The sequence below is a fragment of the Bos javanicus genome, chromosome 8, assembly GCF_032452875.1.
Source record: "Bos javanicus breed banteng chromosome 8, ARS-OSU_banteng_1.0, whole genome shotgun sequence".
Taxonomy (NCBI): domain Eukaryota; kingdom Metazoa; phylum Chordata; class Mammalia; order Artiodactyla; family Bovidae; genus Bos; species Bos javanicus.
In genome coordinates this window covers 61,559,579-61,578,252 of record NC_083875.1, presented here as the reverse complement: position 1 = coordinate 61,578,252, position 18,674 = coordinate 61,559,579, and the positions used below count along the sequence as shown (strand labels likewise).

Sequence of the window (18,674 nt, the reverse complement as noted above, 5' to 3'; positions counted from 1 at the left end):
TGCCTTGTGAATTTTGAAAGATAGACACCTTGCTCTTCAAAGACATTTCTCTCTGAAATGAGAAGACCTGTTTTTCCCAACAGCTCCCTCCAAGTGGAGGATCAACCCCTTGAATCATTGCTAATCTAACAGATGAAAAAGGGTACATTATGGCTCTTTAATGGGCTCTTCTCTTACTATGAGTGAAGTCTGGCTGCTTCTCCTTTTTTTATTTTTACATATATCTTTTTTTGGAGCAATTTTAAATTTACAGAAAAGTTGCAAAGATAGTATAGAAAGTTCCCACATACTTCTCACCCAGTTTCCCCTATTGTTAACGTCATGTAACCACGATCCACTTGTCAAAACTAAGAAACTTACGTTGGTACAACACTAATAACTAAACTCCAGACTTTATTTGGCTCTGAGTGGTTTTCTTATTTTGGCAAGGGTGAGGTCAGTGTGTAAGCTGAAGTTGGCATTTTAGGTGCCAGAGCCACCTACCCCCCAAGAGACTGTTGGGGTCTGAAATTTACATCTTTCCCCATATAGCACAGCACACAGCCCAGGCCTCCCAGTCTGCCAAGGCAGACTGGATGGAGAAATTACATCATATTGTTTCTCTCAGTTCCTTTGGGTGAAGAGTGTGGTTACTGTTAAATCACTTGGTTGGCCCCTTGTTGCTGTTCCATCCTCCTGTATTCCAGTGGAGGGAATAGGGTGAGCCAGGCCATTAGAGGTATGGAACTCCATCAGCTTTAAAAATCCCAATGACACAAGTAGTACTTGTCTTCCAGTAAAATTAGGACATTACAGATAAGACTTAAACTGTTAATAACAGTTCCAATCTCAGTCCCTTCTTCTACCTCCCAGAGGCAACGCTGTGGTTGCCTTAGGTGCCTTAGGGTGTATCCTGTCAGGACTTTTCTGGAAACCATAAACTTTTGAGGGTGCTGCCAGGGATGGCTGGAGATGACAGGGGCAGGTGTAGAGACCTCTCCCCCATGTTCTTTGCTTGGACTCGTGAGGAATGTTAATATTCATCCTTCTTGTGCAGACAGCGTGTTATACTAACAAGGCGCTTCACAGCGCTGCCTTGTTTTAGAGCTGTCATAGCAGCTCTGGGTGGTAGGTAGGGGTCATTTTATCATGCTCTTCTTGGACAGATCAGAGGTAGCTGAGGCCCACAGCTGGTAAGAAGCAGAGCTGTACCTAAATTCTCTCCTGTTGTTTCTTGAAGAATAATAGTAGTAGTTGTACCAATAATAACAATGGCAAAGCTTCATCAAGCACGGGTTACTTTGCTCACATTATCTCATTTAACCCTCAGAACACTGTGAGCTGAGTACAGTCATCCCTTGGTATCCTATCCCCAGGACATTGGATCCAGATTGCCTTCAGATACCAAGATCCAGGGACACTCAAGTCCCTTGCAGTTGGTCTTCTGTATCGATGGATGCAGGACTCACAGATAAGGAGGGCTGCTTGTACAGGTATTATGCTGTCTAGCAGATGAGGAAGTTGGGGCTTAGAGGGGAGAGGCAGCCAGTCTGAGATGCATGGAGCTGGGATTCTCTTCCAGTTGTGTCTGCCTCCAGAACCTGCAGGCGCACACTCTGCTCTGTTCACCATCCTTCATCTGTGCCTTTCTAGTAGCCCACAGCTGCCTTGCAATACAGCTTAGAGTTTATTGGACATTTTCACTCTGTCACTCACAGATCAGCGGTACCTATGCTTCTATGCCCCATCCTTTCTTAATTCCTCTGGGTCTGTGTCTCCATTTATCTCACCTTAACCTATTTTCAGGCTCTTCTCATCCACTCCCTACCTGAGCCAAGGACTGTCTCCACTCATTGCATGACTTTTGGGTATTTCCTGAGCACCTGCTGAGGAAAAAATTGCCAATCACTGCCCTCATGGAGCTTCCATTCTGCTAGAACAAAGATAGGCCTGGGCTTCTCCAGGTCCAAAGCCAATTCTCCCCACACTGGGCTCTGTGCATCCTGCCCTCTACAGTTTACTGGGACAGTGGTGCATCCTGTGTCCCCCTCCTCCTGTCACTCTGGGATGTCACTGTGGGCTCTGGGCAGGGCCCCGGCTGCTCCCAGGGATCGTGCGCAGGCGTGATTTACCCCACCTCCCCGCACCACATGTCTTTAAAATTACAGTGCCCATTTCCTGCTGAAATAATTTCCACAAAGAGTGGCTCCTATTACTGCAAGAGGCGTGCAGACGTCATGATTTATTATTATTTATGGTCCCAAGGCCTTGTTTATGCAAGACGGGTTAGGTGCGTGCGATAGAAATGCCATTATGCAAATGACATTGAATGTCCTTACGGCGCCTAAATAATTTTTGTGTTGGACGATTAAACCTCATCTGTTATTGATATGGGCTGCAGTCGGGCTATTACAGAGTCCCAACAGTACTTACTCCCAGTAATGGGAAAATTGAGAGAGAGAGACCAGCACAATTGCCTCAAGTGGGCCGTGATGGTCTGGAAGGAGTAGAACATCTCGGAGGTCCGCGCTGAGGGAGCCCGCAGACTCCTCGGATAAATAAGGAAGGCTGCGCCCGGCAATAAATTAAGCCTCGGGTTTGAGTGGGTGCCTTGAAGGATTTGTGGCCTTCCAGTAGCGTGATTTAGCTATTTGATTTAGCCAGGGGGCTAGGCAGCCCCACCCCGAATTCCAGGGAAGCCCGTGAGCAGGGAGCTGCCAGCGTGGAGGGGAAGGCACAGGAGGAGGGTGACTGCCCCATGACGGGGCATTCAGTCTGCCGTGCCAACCTCTCGCTGCCTGCTGCATGGCCCCTGCGCATAACCGCCTGCCTTCCAGAGTGCGTGCGCGTTCTCTCTCTCTTGCTCTTTCTCTCTCTCTCTTTTTTTTTGACACAGCTGTGAAGTCCCATTTTGATCAGTGTTGATAGCTTATGAATTCCAAAATTGACAAAATTTACAGAAAAATGAGGATAATCCATCTTCCTTAGCAGCCTGTCAGGAGCTGGCCATACTTCATAATCTCCAATTACAGATGCTATTTTCCGACATTTACATGCAGATATTAGAACCAAATGAAAATGAGAAACAAAAAGAGAATGGAAATGCAGCTATTTATATGTATAAAAGACAAACAGGTAAATTCGAGACATTTAGATTGGATTTGGGGTCCCTTTAGGAGGCTTGAAAAGAGACAGCTTTGAGCACGTGGGGTTTCAGAATAAAATGGTAAGACGCGGGGCCTCTCCAGGCCTGTCCGTGGTCTGGCAGATTGGGTTAAAAAACGGTTCAAGTCTGCTGGCTCAGCTGGGGACGCTTGACTTGGGTGGGGGCTCGTGGGACACCCCTCCCCCAGGGTTTTAGGGAGTCCCCTAGGAAGCACCCAGAGCTCATTCTAAGCCATCAAGTACTCATACATTTCACAAATGAGTGGGTTTAGAATCTTCAGCATTTGTTTTTTAAAATGGTGAGCATGTGTTGGAGTGGGGGGTGGGGGAGTAGGCAGGAAATGCCACTGGAGTCAGCTCCCTCTCTGAGGCAAATTTCAAAAAGTTGGCATCTTCTGGTGACCAATTCATAAAGTCCCCCTGAGCAAAAGATGCAGGAGGATACCACTGTCTGTCAGAGGGCTCTGGCCAGGTGCACAGAGGGTTGTACCAATAAACTTTAAAAATGCGATATAAATAATAAAATTAATGGAGAGAGAAGGAGTTCTGATATATGGATCACCCACTTCCTTCTCAGCTAATCTGGCGAGAGAGGAGGGCCTGGGAGGAGGCTTTGTAATGAAAATGTTCTTCCCATAAAATTGAAGGGAGAACAGCCTTGTTGCCCTCGCAGCTGTATGTGGCACTGGCTTCTGGAAAGCTGGGGATATTAATTAGCAGTGCTTTGGATTAAACTCTTCCAACCATGTCGGATGGTATAATTTTTTTTTTCTCTTTGTGAGCTTGACATGGATGGCAGGGAAGAGTCTGCCTGGGTTTTCCCAGCTTCCTGTTATTACTGAACTTTTCTTTTTATGTGGGGGGGATCAAACCTCTTCCTCTCCTGGAAATGAAAATGAGAGATTTCAGGGTTTTCCTGGGCAGTTGGGCAGAGAGAGGGTGTTCTGTTGGAGCAGGCAGAGGAGGTTGAGAGGGTTAGATGGGGAGATGGGAACATCTCTGCCTTTGGCTTGAAAGCTTTTGTTTATTTGTGGGAAGCCTCTTTCTAGCCAGCAATTTTATATTATTTGAAGTTTGATTTGTGGTTGAGAGGTAAAGAAAATAAAACCAGGAGGATAAATTTAACGTATGTACGTGTGTGTGTGTGTGTGTGTGTGTGTGTATCTGAGAGAGAAAGGAATTGTTAAAAACCAAGCTCAAACCAAGCCTTCAGAAGTATGTTTGTTTACATGTCCAGTCTCAAGGCCAATGGCTTGCTTGCTTATATAAATTGTAGGTATTAGCACAAAGAATGGTTATTATGCTTTCTTTCCAGGTATGAAATGCAAGATTCATGAAATTAACACATGACTGCAAAATGCAAACATATTTCTAATAATTAAAAACAAAGGCTCATAAGTTAATCTTCGTAAAGAGGCGAATAAACAGAAACACCATTGTTATTGTGCTAGTTTTGTCTCTATTATTTACATAATAGTATTTATTTACACAGAAAAGCTTCAGCCTAAGCCTAGTGTCTCCTTCCTTTTGTTTCTCATTTTTCTAAAACCAGAATGTATCCTTCAGTCAAGAACACAGCACCTGAACCAAGCAGTCTGATGCCTGATTTTTCTCTTCATAGTGCAATGTTATGTTTTTGTTTCTTTCTATTTCCCACTCATATGAAGATTATTTGCCAACGCCAACATCAGTCTGCGCACGGCTGTCCTCTGAGTTTATCATTTAGGCTGCCCTCTGAGACGAAGTGGGGAGAGAAAAGGATGAAGTTCCTACCATTGCTGGCTGAACCCACCTGGAAACATTTCATACTGGAGGTCATTCTTGAGCCAGGATGAGAATGGGTGGAGAGACAAGATTGGAGGAGAGGAAAGGAAAAGGTGCTCGGGGAGGAGGAATGGGCTTGTCACAGGTGGAGTTTCATGAAGCCTGTGAAGATGCTTCTGGATTGGCAGTCGGTCACCGTGTCCTGGGCCCTGTGGCATCGTGGGGAAGAACACAGACTGTGGGATCCAACAGGACCTGAGTCTAACCCCGCGTGCAGCTCCCTCCGCTCTCTGTTCTCAGCTTTCCCATCCAGACCAGGATTGGGTTGATGAAGGTGGTGTCTAGTGGAGTTCAGCATCTCAGGCTTGGAGTAGCCCTGCTGCGGGGTGATTCAGGCACATTATTTTGGTCCCTTGTGCCTCAATTTCATCCTCTGTAAACTGGGAGTAATAATATTTACCCATAGGGTCATTATAAGGGTTAAATAAATTAATGGGTTTTAACACCTAGAGGGCATCCTAGTGGCTCAGCGGTAAAGAATCCTCCTGCAATGCAGGAGACCCAGGTTCGATCCCTGGATTGGGAAGATCCCCTGGACGAGGGCATGGCAACCCACTTCAGTATTCTTGCCTGGAGAGTCTCATGGACAGAGGAGCCTGGTGGGCTACAGCCCATAGGGTCACAAAGAGTCAGACACAACCGAGCATGCATGCACGCTAACACACGCTAACACCTAGAACAGTATCTGATGTGTAGGAAGCATCCAACAAATACGAGTACTCCTGACTTATCCTGTGTCTGAGGGTTTCGGTCAGAGATGCTAGAATCGTCTGAGGTGGAGTCTGAATTAGCTGTGAGAGGCCTGGTTCTCTCAGCCTTCTTTTTCCGGCGTTTCTCTTGGTGGTGTCTGTTTGGCTGTAGCAGACCTTGGTGACAGAGGGAATGCCCTCCTGAGACTGCCTTTTGCCTTTTCAAAATGTTGCCTGATAGAAGGTTCTTCCTCATGGGGAACAGAAGGGGCAGAGAGATGACCTTTGACCTGAGGAGTGTGTCTTTGTGTGTGTGTGTGTGTGTGCGCGCGCGCACGCGCACGCATGTCACCGCTCAGCAGTGGCAGGGCAGTGGTGGTAGGGAAGGGCATCCAAGCTCCCCTCCCGGCCTCCACCCTATTAATCTTGCACTACAGAGGGAAGTCTTTTGTTTCTTTACAGCCACAGGGATAGCCTTTCTGTCTTCCTGCATTTGGGAAATAAATCCAAAAGAAAGTGAACTATGAGCATCCTGGGATGTCCCCCACTCCTGTGCCAGGTACTTAAGGATGGAGGACATCCCTTTGCATGCCCCCTTTCAGGCCCCTTGGTAGCCAAGAGGCATTCCTTTGGTGGTAGTGAGCCTCCCTGCCCTTCTCCCTTCCCTGTAGCAGGATGGGACAGCTGGGCTCCACCATGAAACTGCCTGGAAGAAGTTGGTGGAATTTGGCTGCTCTGAGATAGAGCTCTGTTTTTGGAAATCTTCCTCCTCTTTGCTACATCAGGATCTGGATGGCAGAGTCTGAGAAGACCCTGGCAATTCCCAAGGAGGGAGTCCTCCTCTCCCTCCTCCACACAGTTCCCTCCCACTGCGTCTTCTTATCATTCAGGAAGCCTTGGCTTCTGGGTTCTGGCTCTTGTCCTCCAGAAGTGGAGCTCTTGTCATTTCTTCTTTTGCGTTTGGGAGGACAAGAGCCAGAATGCTCCAAGCCCAGGGCCTTCTCTCCCTGCTCATCTCACAGGTTTCCTGAAGTTCAGGGTGGACCCCAGAATCTTTTGTTCCTTCCCTCTCTCCCTTGCTCAGCTTCATTCAGGATACGTCTCCCCAGCCTACTGGCCCAAATCAGACTGCCCAGAGGTGCCTCCTCATCTCAGAGGGAGAGCAGATACAATGTCAATGACTGGGATCAAGTTCACTCGCTCAGTTGTGTCCAACTCTTTGCAACTCCATGGACTGCAGCATGTCAGGCTTCCTTGTCCATCACCAACTCTAGGAGCTTGCTCAAACTCATGTACACTGAGTTGTTGATGCCATCCAATCATCCTCTGTCGTCCCCTTCTCCTCCTGCCCTCAATCTTTCCCAGCATCAGCGTCTTTTCCAATGAGTCAGTTCTTTGCATCAAGTGGCCAAAGTATTGGAGCTTCAGTTTCAGCATCAGTCCTTCCAGTGAATATTCAGGACTGATTTCCTTTAGGATGGACTGGTTTGATCTCCTTGCTGTCCAAGAGACTTCCAAGATTCTTCTCCGACACCACAGTTCAAAAGCATCAGTTCTTCATCTCAGCTTTCTTTATAGTCTAACTCTCACATCCATTCATGACTGCTGGAAAAACCATAGCCTTGACTAGATGGACCTCTGTTGGCAAAGTAATGTCTCTGCTTTTTAGTATGCTGTCTAGGTTGGTCATAACTTTCCTTCGAAGGAGTAAGCATCTTTTAATTTCATGGCTGCAGTCACCATCTGCAGTGATTCTGGAGCCCAAGAAAATAAAGTCTGACACTGTTGCCACTGTTTTCCATCTATTTGCCAGGAAGTGATGGGACCAGATGCCATGATCTTAGTTTTCTGAATGTTGAGCTTTAAAGCAACTTTTTCACTCTCCTCTTTCACTTTCATCAAAAGGCTCTTTAGTTCTTCTTCACTTTCTGCCATAAGGGTGGTGTTGTCTGCATATCTGAGGTTATTGATATTTCTCCCGGCAATCTTGATTCCAGCTTGTGCTTGATCCAGCCCAGCGTTTCTCATGATGTACTCTGAATATAAGTTAAATAAGCAGGGTGACAATATTCAGCCTTGACATACTCCTTTCCCGATTTGGAACCAGTCTGTTGTTCCGTGTCCAGTTCTAACTGTTGCTTCCTGACCTGCACACAGGTTTCTCAAGAGGCTGCTCAGGTGGTCTGGAACTCCCATCTCTTTCAGAATTTTCCACAGTTTATTGTGATCCATATAGTCAAAGGCTTTGGCATAGTCAATAAAGCAGAAATAGATGTTTTTTAATTTCACGGCTTCAGTCACCATCTGCAGTGATTTTGGAGCTTAAGAAAATAAAGTGTGTCACTGTTTCCATTGTTTCCCCATCTATTTGCCAGGAAGTGATGGGACCGGATGCCATGATCTTAGTTTTTTGAATGTTGAGTTTTAAGCCAGCTTTTTCACTCTCCCCTTTCACTTTCATCAAGAGGTGATAAATATCGCAAACACAGGGTAATGAAAATCCTGGGGCAATTCAGAGAAGAAAATGATTTATTTCAACCAAAAAGACTTAGGGAAGAGACGGCATTGAAACTGGGCCTTAGAGAACAATGATTTGGACTGGGATGAGGATGGAAAACAGAGTGAACAGAGGCACTGAGTGGAGTGACTGGGGTGCTCAGGAATTAGTACAAGTGCGGTGTGGCTGGAGTTGTGGGTAGTTTCAGAAGTAGGTAGATCTGAGTTGAAATTGGAAAAGCAGGTTGGGATTTGGATTGGGGTCTGTATGGTTTGGGTCAACATTACCTGGAGGCAGTGAGGAGCCAGGGAGGGTTTACAAGCACAGAGCGCTCCCTTACAAATAGCATACTGGTTAGGGATAGGAGAAAATGAATAATTCAAAACAATCCTATGCAAAATCACTTTCCATTTCACATGAGCTTGTGGTGAGTTCTGCATTGACTGTGAGAACAGCATGAGTTAACCAGGCGATGGGGTGACAAGAAAAGCAGAAGCAAGCTGCTTATGCTGTGAGAGGACATTCGTTGGAACTGGGGTCCCAGAAAGCACACTGAAGACCAATAGAGAGCACACTGAAGACCAGCGTGGGGAGGCCTTAGCACTTTGTGGTAGCCAGAGCTGTGTGGCCACCAAGTGGCTGCCTCAGGAAGTAGGGAGTTTCCTATCACCAGTGAGTTTTGAGCATCAGCTGAAGATCAACCTCCATAACCCCCGAGCTCCCTTGGGTCCTGAGATTTGGTTCACTAAGATTCTCTAGGGCTTCTCTGATGGTTTAGCAGGTAAGGAATCCTCCTACAATGCCGAAGATGGAGGAGCTGCGGATTCTATCCCTGGGCCGGAGGAAATGGCAACCCACTCCAGTATTCTTGCCTGAAAAGTCCCATGGACAGAGGAGCCTGGTGGGCTCCAGTCCATAGGATCACAAAGAGTTGGACATGATTGAGCAACTGGGCACACACACACACACACACAAGTTTCTCTAAGTGGCCATGGTGGGAGAAGGGGGCCTCCAGATGAGTCAGTGCTAGAAATTTCTCTGGGACAGAAACCAGAATATCTGATTTCATTCTCCTCCCTGGGCTTTCCCTCCTGTGCCCACCACCTGTATGTCTGGGAACGGGCTGGAGTGACGCCTGGCATGCTGTAAATGGAATAAGGAGAGATGAGTCAGTTAAACCTTGCAAATCTCTTCTTGGAAGCCCCTTGATTCTACTGCAGACCATGTTGACCAAGTCATGGACACAATTCTGGAGAACCACATGAATAATGAGCATGTCTCATTCATGCCTAGGGTACTTTCTGATGAATCAAAGCATTTTTCTGTCACTTACTGTCTCAGTGACCCTGGGAAGCACCTCGGATGCTGTTGGCAGAGCCAGGCCATGGTACCTGTCCCAGTTCATTTGGATCCACAGGCATTTATGTCACATCTGTTCAGAGCTGGGCATTGGGCCAGGAACTGCTGTCACAAAGATAAAGGAGACACAGCCCTATTCTCATGAAATTCACACTGTGGTTGGGGAATGAGGGCCCTTAAATAATGAAGTATACAATACAGAGTGTTAAGTACAGCTGTAGGGATGTGCATGCACTTTAGGGTTCTAGGAACACAAGAGGGGAAGTCCAGGAGGGCTTCCTGGAAGAGTGAGGCCATTCAGAATTCTTAGCAGTTCTTCCCCTCTGATAATACTGGCAGTAGCACTTTGTAGATTATGGAGCACTTTTGCAGGCATCATTCATCATCCCTCCTTTCAGCAAAAATGTCTTTTGCAAGTTTGATTCATCTTCCATTTGGTTTAGTGGAGATGGAATGCTTGAAGTTTATTGTTTTTTTGTGTTTCTTTTTTTCTTTTTTAAAATTAAACTTGTTAGTTTGAAATAATTATAGGTTTACATGCAGTGCTAAAGAAATAATGCAGAGGGATCCCATATACCCTTATCCAGTTTCCTCCAATGATAACATCTGGTAAAATCACACTGGGATATCGATGTTGATAAACTCACTGGGATACTGGCCATGAAGACTAAAAAAAACGAGAGCAAAAAGACCTGCCCTCAGGAGTTGACATTCTTATCATTTCCTGTATGCCTGGTCATAACCCTGTGCAGTAGGTCATGTATCCCCACGTTGAAGATGAGAGAAGGAGCCGAGAATTGAGGTGCCTGGCCTGGCTCCACAATGCACGAACCTTGCCTGTGGCAGATGTGAGCCCTGTCCTCCGGTCCTCCTGTCCGCAGAACTGGCGGGTTTCTCAGCCGCACTCCTGCCTGTCATCAGGCCGGGCCCTGGGGACTCGCCTCCCCTACTCCAGCTTCCGTCCTCCTCTGGGTAGGTGCGTAGTTGAGCAGGTGTCTGGTCCCTCAGGTGGGGGACTGGTTGGCCTGGCTCTGGCCCATCTCCCAAGGGCCGCCTCACGCCCAGCGGTGAACCTGGAGGACTCAGCAGGTGACGGGGAAGCCTTGTGCTGGCCCAGGTGGCCAGCTGAGGCAGCAGCCCCGCAGCCTGCCCCCCTGCACTGGCCTGCTTCGCGCTGCCCTCCTTCTCACGTGTCTGTGTTTCTTTTCTCCTCCATGCTATGGCAGTGGTGCCCCGTGCTGATGAGACAATACTTGGTGCAGCCCCAGGCAGTCCTTTTCCAGGTAATTTCCTAGGGACCCAAGTGACACCAAGCACACACCTCCCTGGGGCGCGCGCCGCCTCGAGTCCCTGCTACGAGTCCATGGCCTTCCCTGCTGCCTAGTGTCCGAAGTGTGGCCCCTTTCCTTATCCTTCGGATCTTCACAGTCGCCTCGGCAGGCAGGCGGCAGAGGGCTAGACTTAAATCTCATTAATGAGGAAAATAAGGCTCAGAGAACTGGCCCAGCTTGCCTGAGGTCACACAGGTGAGACAGAGGCAGGGCTGGGGCAGGAACCCTGTGTTATTGCTCCTGCTTCACTGTTCTTTCTACTATGGGATCAATGGCTTTATTTTATGCAGATAAAAATTAGCTAAGGAAGTCCATTCCCCTCCCACATCAGTTTTTCCAGGTTAGAAAAGATAACCCTGAACATCCTTCTGACTCAGACATTTGAGAGTGCAAGACTGTCATTTGGAGCATGGTATCTGAGAAGAGGTGCATACCTGGTGGGACTTGAACTTGAAGCCTCCTAGGGGTCTGTGGCAGTAGGTGGAGAAGTTTGGTTTTTTTTCTCAATAGATATTTTATCAATCAAGATGCAAATACTAAAAATGTGGAACCCACTCATTTAAACCATGCTTGACAAATGATTGCCTATCCTTTTTTAACTTTTTATTTTATACTAATGTATAGTTGATTAACAGTGTTGTGTTATTGACTATATACCAATGCAAAATCAGCAGTTCAGTCGCTCAGTGATGTCCGACTCTTTGTGACCCCATGGACTGCAGCACGCCAGGCTTCCCTGTCCATCAAAAGAAAAGGTTTAAAAAAATAAATTAAGTCACACGAAGAGAGACTTTTCTGATAAAAAAAAATATTGTGTTAATTTCAGGTGTACAGCAGAGTGATTCAGTCATACATATACATGTCTTTATTCTTTTTCAAGTTCTTTTCCCATTTAGGTTGTTACATTATATTGAGCGGAATTCCCTGTGCTCAAGGATAGGGTGGGTCCTTGTTGGTTATGCATTTTAAATATAGCAATGTGTACATGTCAATCTCAAACTCCCAATCTATCCTTCCACCCCACCCTTCCCACCTTGGTGACCATAAATTATTCTCTAAATCTGTGAGTCTGTTTCTGTTTTGTGAATAAATTCATTTGTATCAGTTTTTCAGATTCCACACATAAGTGATATACAGTATTTATCTTTCTCTGTCTGACTTACTACACTCAGTGTGACAATTGGTAGGTCCACTCGTGTGGCTGCAAATGGCATTATTTTGTTCTTTTTAATGGCTGAATAATATTCCATTGTATGTACGTACCACATCCTCTTTATTCATTTGTTTGTCGATAGACACTTAGATTGCTTCTATGTCTTGGCTGTTGTAAACAGGGCTGCAACGAACACTAGGAGGCATGTACCCTTTCAAACTTTTTCCCCAGATACATGCCCAGGAGGGAGATTGCTGGGTCATAGGGTAACTCTATTTTTAGTTTTTTAAGGAACCTCCATACTGTTCTTCACAGTGGCCATACCAATTTACATTCCCACCAACAGTGTAGGAGGTTCCCCTTCTCTTTATACCTTCTCCAGCATTTATTGTTTGTAGATTTTTGATGATGGCCATTCTAACTGGTGTGAGGTGATGTCTGATTGTAGTTTTGATTTACATTTCTCTAATAATGAGCGACGTTGAACATCTTTTCATGTAAGTAGGCAGAGAAGCTTTTACCCCAATTGGCTCCATTGGAGTGGACCCTCTGGGACTTGCCATTGTTATTCAGTCTCTAAGACATGTCTGACTCTTTGCAACCCCGTGGACTTTAACACGGCAGGCTTCCCTGTCCTTCACTATCTCCTGGAGTTTGCTTAAACTCACGTCCATTGAGTCAGTGATGCCATCCAACCATCCCATCCTCTGTCACTCCCTTCTCCTCCTGCCCTCAATCTTTCCCAGCATCAGGATCTTTTCCAGTGAGTCAGCTCTTTGCATGAGGTGGCCAAAGTATTGGAGCATCAGCATCAGTCCTTCCAATGAATATTCAGGGTTGATTTCTTTTAGGATTGACTTGTTTGATCTTCTTGCAGTCCAAGGGACTCTCAAGAGTCTCCTGGCACCACAGTTCAAAAGTATCAATTCTTTGGCACACTCAGCCTTTATGGTCCAACTCTCACATGACTATTGGAAAAACCATAACTTTAACTATATGGACCTGTGACTTGCTGACCTCAGTTTATTTTCTTTCCTGGGTCATAGTCAAGAACAGAACCAAGGAGCCCTAATGGGAAGGGAACAGAAGCACAAAATCCACAAAAAGAACTCCAAAAACTTGTAAAAGTAGGAATGTGGGACACAACCGTTAGCTGCAGATGTTGGTGGCTTGACAGCCAGTGGAGGGAGGGGGTGGGGGCTGCTGGTACACCCAAGGGCATAGGCGCGCCAGTACAGCCCCACTCTTCAGCCCTTGGCTTTCCAAATGACTGTGAGATGTGGAAATAGATGCCACTGTTACCAGGAAAAGAGGCACCAATCATGGGTTCCCTCTTTTCTTGTCTTTCTCTCTCCTGATCGTCCCTCCCATCTTTCTTTTTCTGTCATTCTTTCTACCTCTCCCAGCTTCCACTTTCAAAAAGGACTTGAAGTATCCTGCAAAATAAACAATGACTTATATCGACGTTAGCTAAGGCTGAAAAAGTTCAGAAATTATGCAGAGGAAAGGCTAAGATCATTCTACAAGGTGCCAGCAATGATACATTTGTGGTGACTAAGCTCTGAATTTGACTAAGCTTCCTGGCAACCAAGGCAAAGAAGGATATGTAGGGTTTCCAATGTCCCTGTAGTAATTTTTTTTGGGGGGGATGGGTGGGTAATGAATTGTAGAAGACATTGACATGCAATTTGAATGTTCTAATGGGAGTGTCTCTAGAAGATTTTTTTTTTTACGTTTTTTGTTTGGTTGTTTTCTTTTATTGCCTCTAATCAGTGTTGAATGCCTGATATTCTGTCCCAGAACAATGAAATCACTTCCTCAGGGACTACACCTCATGGTAGACAAGGACGTTGTCTTCTGGTCACCTGACTTGATGAGGGGTAGAGGTGGGAGGTTAGCATATTATTTCCTGCTCTTGTTCAAACCCTCTACAGTTAATGTTTGGATTTTGTGGTGAATATCATGCTCCTGGATCATGCATTCATTCATTCATTCAACAAACGCTTAGGGGGCTCTCAGGCTATTTCCTGCTCTGTGCTCTCAAGGCAACCTGGAGGGAGATAGACAAACAGCCATTATACATGGTGGGAAGTATAATAGAGGTCTGTGCAAAATGACACCAATTATGGAAACATAGACAAGGGAATCTTGATTTCTTTGTAGGAATGTGGGGTCCAGGAATGGCTGCACCAAGGAGATGACATTTGAACTGGGTCTTGTGAGTTTAAGTGGCTGAATGAGGTGAACTTTCCAGGCAGAGGTAGGACAGTTCCTGGAGTGACTGAGGAGTAGCCAGTGAAGCGAGGGTCCAGGGACCCCAGGAGATGGGGGAGAAGGCAGTTGCCTCAAAAAATCACAGGCAGCTCAGTGGGACAGAGAATGGTGAGAAATTGGGGCATAATTACAAAGCAAATGAAATGACGGCATCCCCTGGCTCATGCAGGAGCAGAGCAGGAGCTATAGAACCTCACCAAAGGAGAGGGATTGGGCTCAAGCCCTGTAAGCAAGAGGTGTGGGAGGCATGCGTGGCAAAGGGCAGTGACAGCTGGTTTGTGAATCCAGCTGTCTTCTCAGCCCCAGCTCTTTAGGGAAATTCATTGCACCTTCTGGCAACCACTGGTGCTTGAGAAACTGGATTTTTGGATCTCCCATTGCATGTCTTACACAAGTTGAAGATTCTGTGTCTGGAAGAGATGATTCAAACCCAATTGCTGAAGTGACTGAACAAACCTTGATACTGAATTTCCTGACTAAAACAGAATCAAATAACAAAAAGCCTCTTCCATGTGGATATTAAATATGTTAAGAGGCAGGATTGGCCATTGTCCGATCATTTTCTTAAACCTGGGTTGGCTACGCTTCCTTGGGAATTAGAGGCTTTCCCTTGTGGACGCAGCTGCCTAGCCCGGAGTCTAGGAAGGGGGCAGACCTGGTAGTGGGGTGGGGAGGGACACAGGGGTGCTACTCTTAGCCAAGATACTGCCTGGCTCTCCTGAGGATAAGGGTCACTCATTCATTTGTTCATCCAAGTGTTCACTGTGCAGGCTCTTCAGAGTCGAATCCCAGCTTGTCTACTTTTTCATCTGGACCTCTTCCTCCTGCAACTATCGACGTGCCTTGTTTTTGGATCACTCCCATCTCACTTCTGAGCTTTCTTTCAGCTCTACTCAGCTTGGGGGTCAGGGATTGCTCAGGTCCAGGATAAATAGCAGCTTGCCCAAGAAACATTTCTTTACCACTTCCTGTGCCGTGTCAATGAATGGCTCTGTGCCTTTGTCCTTGTTGGACGGAGCTTCAGGACCACGTGTCTTTTCCCTTGAGATCTGTGGATGAAGGGCAGAGAGTATGTTTGGTCCTCATGTGCCATCTTGCATACACAAAAAAGCTCAGTAAACACTAAGCATGCACTATGCTCAGACCTCTACTAGGACACAGGAACCTAGGGAGGTGATAGGCGCTGTCCCCATCCCAGGGTCTCATAAACCGCAGAGACCCTCACAGAGACAATTTGACCTCCTGGTTTTGCACGTGGCAATACACTGAAGGAGGGCCTCCAATGAGCTTTACATCCTAATTTTTTAAGCAAATTAGGAGGCTAATGCATGAACAAGTCCCATTCTGTGCTGGATAAAGTCTGGACAGTGACCTTTTCTCAATAGCTTCCGCTGTCTGGAATGAAGACTGCTGGGTGAGACCTACAGCCAGAAATATATTGTCCTCTCTACCTAGTACACACGTATCCACTTACAAAGAAACAAAGAATGATGAAGCAGGATTTACTTTTTCTATGTGAGAGACTTTTCTGTTCTAGTCGACTCTGTTTTCCATTGTAAAGGTTAGTACTAGCACAGTGATTTCCTACCTGTTGAAGGGTTAGGACACAGTATGAAAATCATTAGGGTAATTGTCAAGATTTTGGAGTCAGATGGACCCAGGTTTGCATCCTGGCTCTGGCACCTAGAAGCTGTATGACATTAGGCAAACACTTTCCTCCTACATTAGAAGTCTCAGTTTCTTCATCTGTACCATAGGAATAATGTAGACCCTACTACATGGGGTAAGTGTGAGGATTAAATGGGATAACACAGATAAAAGCTCCTGGCATAGAGCAAGTGATTGATAAGTGTGAGCTTTGACACAGTTGTGAATATTATGGTTCTTATTGTCCTGGTGCCACTCTGGACTCCTGCTTCCTGGGGAGTGGTAGTCAGAAAGGACTTCCTGGAGGAAGAGGCACTGAAGCAAGGCAGCAGGTTGGCCAGGAATCACTACTGTCCTCACAGTGACCAGGAGCTCTGTGTGAGCATCCCAGGGGCATACATTTTCTTTTCTATGAAGGGCAGACTTGTTCCCAAGTCTGGACCATGTTAGATGCTTTTGCCTTCCACATTTAGGTCTCTAATCCACCCAGAATTGATTTTTGTGTCTGGTGTAAAGTAAAGATCCAATTTCTTTTTTCTCTCCTTGTTTCTGAATGGATAACTGGTTCCCCTGCACTGTTTATTAGAGTCTCATCCTTCCCTGCTGATTTGTACATCACCTCTCTCATATATCAAGGTTCCATACATGCACAAATCAGTTTCTGGACTCGATTCTGTTTCATTGGTCGATTTATCCATGCCTGTGCCAGTCCCATACTGTCTTAATTACTGCAGCTCTATAGTGATTCCTGATGTCAGGGACGCCTGTCACCATCTTATCCTTCTCCTGTAGAAGCCCCTGGGCTGGCTCTGGGCCTATGCTCTTCTCTGCACATTGCAGAATCAGCCTCTGCTGGAGACAGGTGCAAAGTCCCGGGAGCTCTGGGCAAGAATTCATCTCAGGGTGCCTGGGCCTGCAGTACTCCTGGATGCACAGCTGCCACCCACCGTGCTCAGCATTTGAGCTGCCCTGGAACTACTTTCTAATTCATTTGCAGAGAAAAGCACCAGGGATGTGCCTGAGTCTTCATCCCCTCTGCCTGCCACTTGCCCAGTGACTCCTCTGGTTTCCCTCCCAGTAACTCAATCCTCATCACCCTACCCAGAAAGCCTGCAAACTCCTTTCAGAAGACTTCTTGTTTCCTTGTCTAAGGACATAACCCTGGACAGACAGAAAGGCATCATCCATTGGCAATGCCAGGGTGATGGAGGAGACTCCCTGCACCAGAGCTTGGCACAGCCAAATACTCTGGCTTGGGTATCTGCGAATAATGTCTTTACCTGAAGATAGGCCTGGGATTGAAGTGGGGAACGGGAGGGAAAGACCTGTCAATCTTGCTGTAGTTTTTCCTGGAGTGGGAAGACCCATGTCGGCAGCTTCACAACCTTTCCAGAGACCATTCTGACAGTGGTGCCAAGGAAATGACACATCACAAGCTCTGGTTTCATGCAATGGCTTAAAGAAAAGAGCATGATTGTGTACATGATTGGAGTGGACTTGGTAAATCAGTTTTCAGCATAGTGGTGTTTACATGCTTCCAGAATTCAAAAACATTTGCTTTGATATGATGGTTTTGGGGTGAGAGTTTATGGTGAACCATCCCCTGTTGACCCTGGGCAAAGCCCTCCTCTCCTTGGGTCTCAGTTTCCTCCTCTGTGAAATGAGGGTTTCAACTAGTTGATGACCCAAATTCCCTTTAACCCTCGTTTTTGTGATTCTACGCTTGCGGTTTAAGAGCACAGAAATGAGAAACTTTCCTTTCCAGCCTCTTGGCTACAAGATTCATGTTTCTGCCTTGGTTATAGATGCTTTCCTCCTTGCATAGAGGAGGTTGGTTGTCCCTGGCTGGCTGGGGCTGAGGGAAGGGAACCTGCAGCCGTAAAGAAGCAAGGTTTGAATTCTCGTGAAGCTGCACTGAATCTTATCCACCTCCTCACTTGGGGAGACGTCCTGATTCTGGACACCTGTCTTGGTCTGTCGAGCTGAATGTGTCCTCTCAATACCAGGGATCTGTGAGCCCCCCAGGAGCCTTGGTGCTGGTATGGGCTAGCTGGCTGAGCCCAAAACGTGGCAGTGGTATTTGGCTGGAGTGCTTTGGAACCTCCGTGCTGAGACATCTGTCTTGTTTCCTCTTTCAGACTGCCGATTATTCCACCATGGCCTCGCTGGCAGGAGGGCTGGATGACATGAAGGCCAACCTGACCAGTCCCACCCCCGCTGACATCGGGAGCAGCGTACCTGGGCCACAGTCCTATCCCATTGTGACAGGTGAGGGCACGTGGGGTGTGGTGGGGCAAGGGGCAAGTGGCAGGGAGAGAGAGAAAGTATGTGATGACGAAAATGGCTTCTTGGTGCTTTGGGGCTTGACAGGGGCCATCTTTCTTTTAATGAGGTTATGAGGTTCTGGAACAGGTTGGGGGACTGAGACATGGCTGTAGATGCTCTGGTAGAGCCAGAGGAGAGCAGGTAGCAAATGGGCAGTGGGCTGGGGCTGGATGGAGCAGGGAAGCCTCGCATCAAGGGGCTGGGTGATTTCAGGGCCCCTGGGACTGGGACTGAAGTGTTCAGAATGGCTGGGATTTAGCTGTCTGGGAGAAAGGCAGTCCTGGTGGGCCTCAGCCCATAGGGTGAGTGGGATTCCTGGTAGATCGCTGCCAGGAGTTTCAGGTTTCCAGGTGGAGTCAAGAAGGACAGGAAGTTTAGACTACTTTTCTTAAAGACCAGTTGCTTGAACTGTCAGTGTGAAGATGAAGCGT

General features: G+C 46.8%; 1 protein-coding gene across 2 annotated transcripts in view; it reads left to right on the top strand.

The window, feature by feature from the left end:
* PAX5 (paired box 5) overlaps positions 1–18,674 on the top strand; it is a 187,521-nt gene that overhangs the window by 89,773 nt on the left and 79,074 nt on the right. For both annotated transcript variants that reach the window (XM_061425677.1, XM_061425678.1), the window contains exon 7: positions 18,057–18,186. In XM_061425677.1, the coding sequence (XP_061281661.1) occupies positions 18,057–18,186 (130 nt within the window). The remainder of the gene's footprint in view (positions 1–18,056; positions 18,187–18,674) is intronic.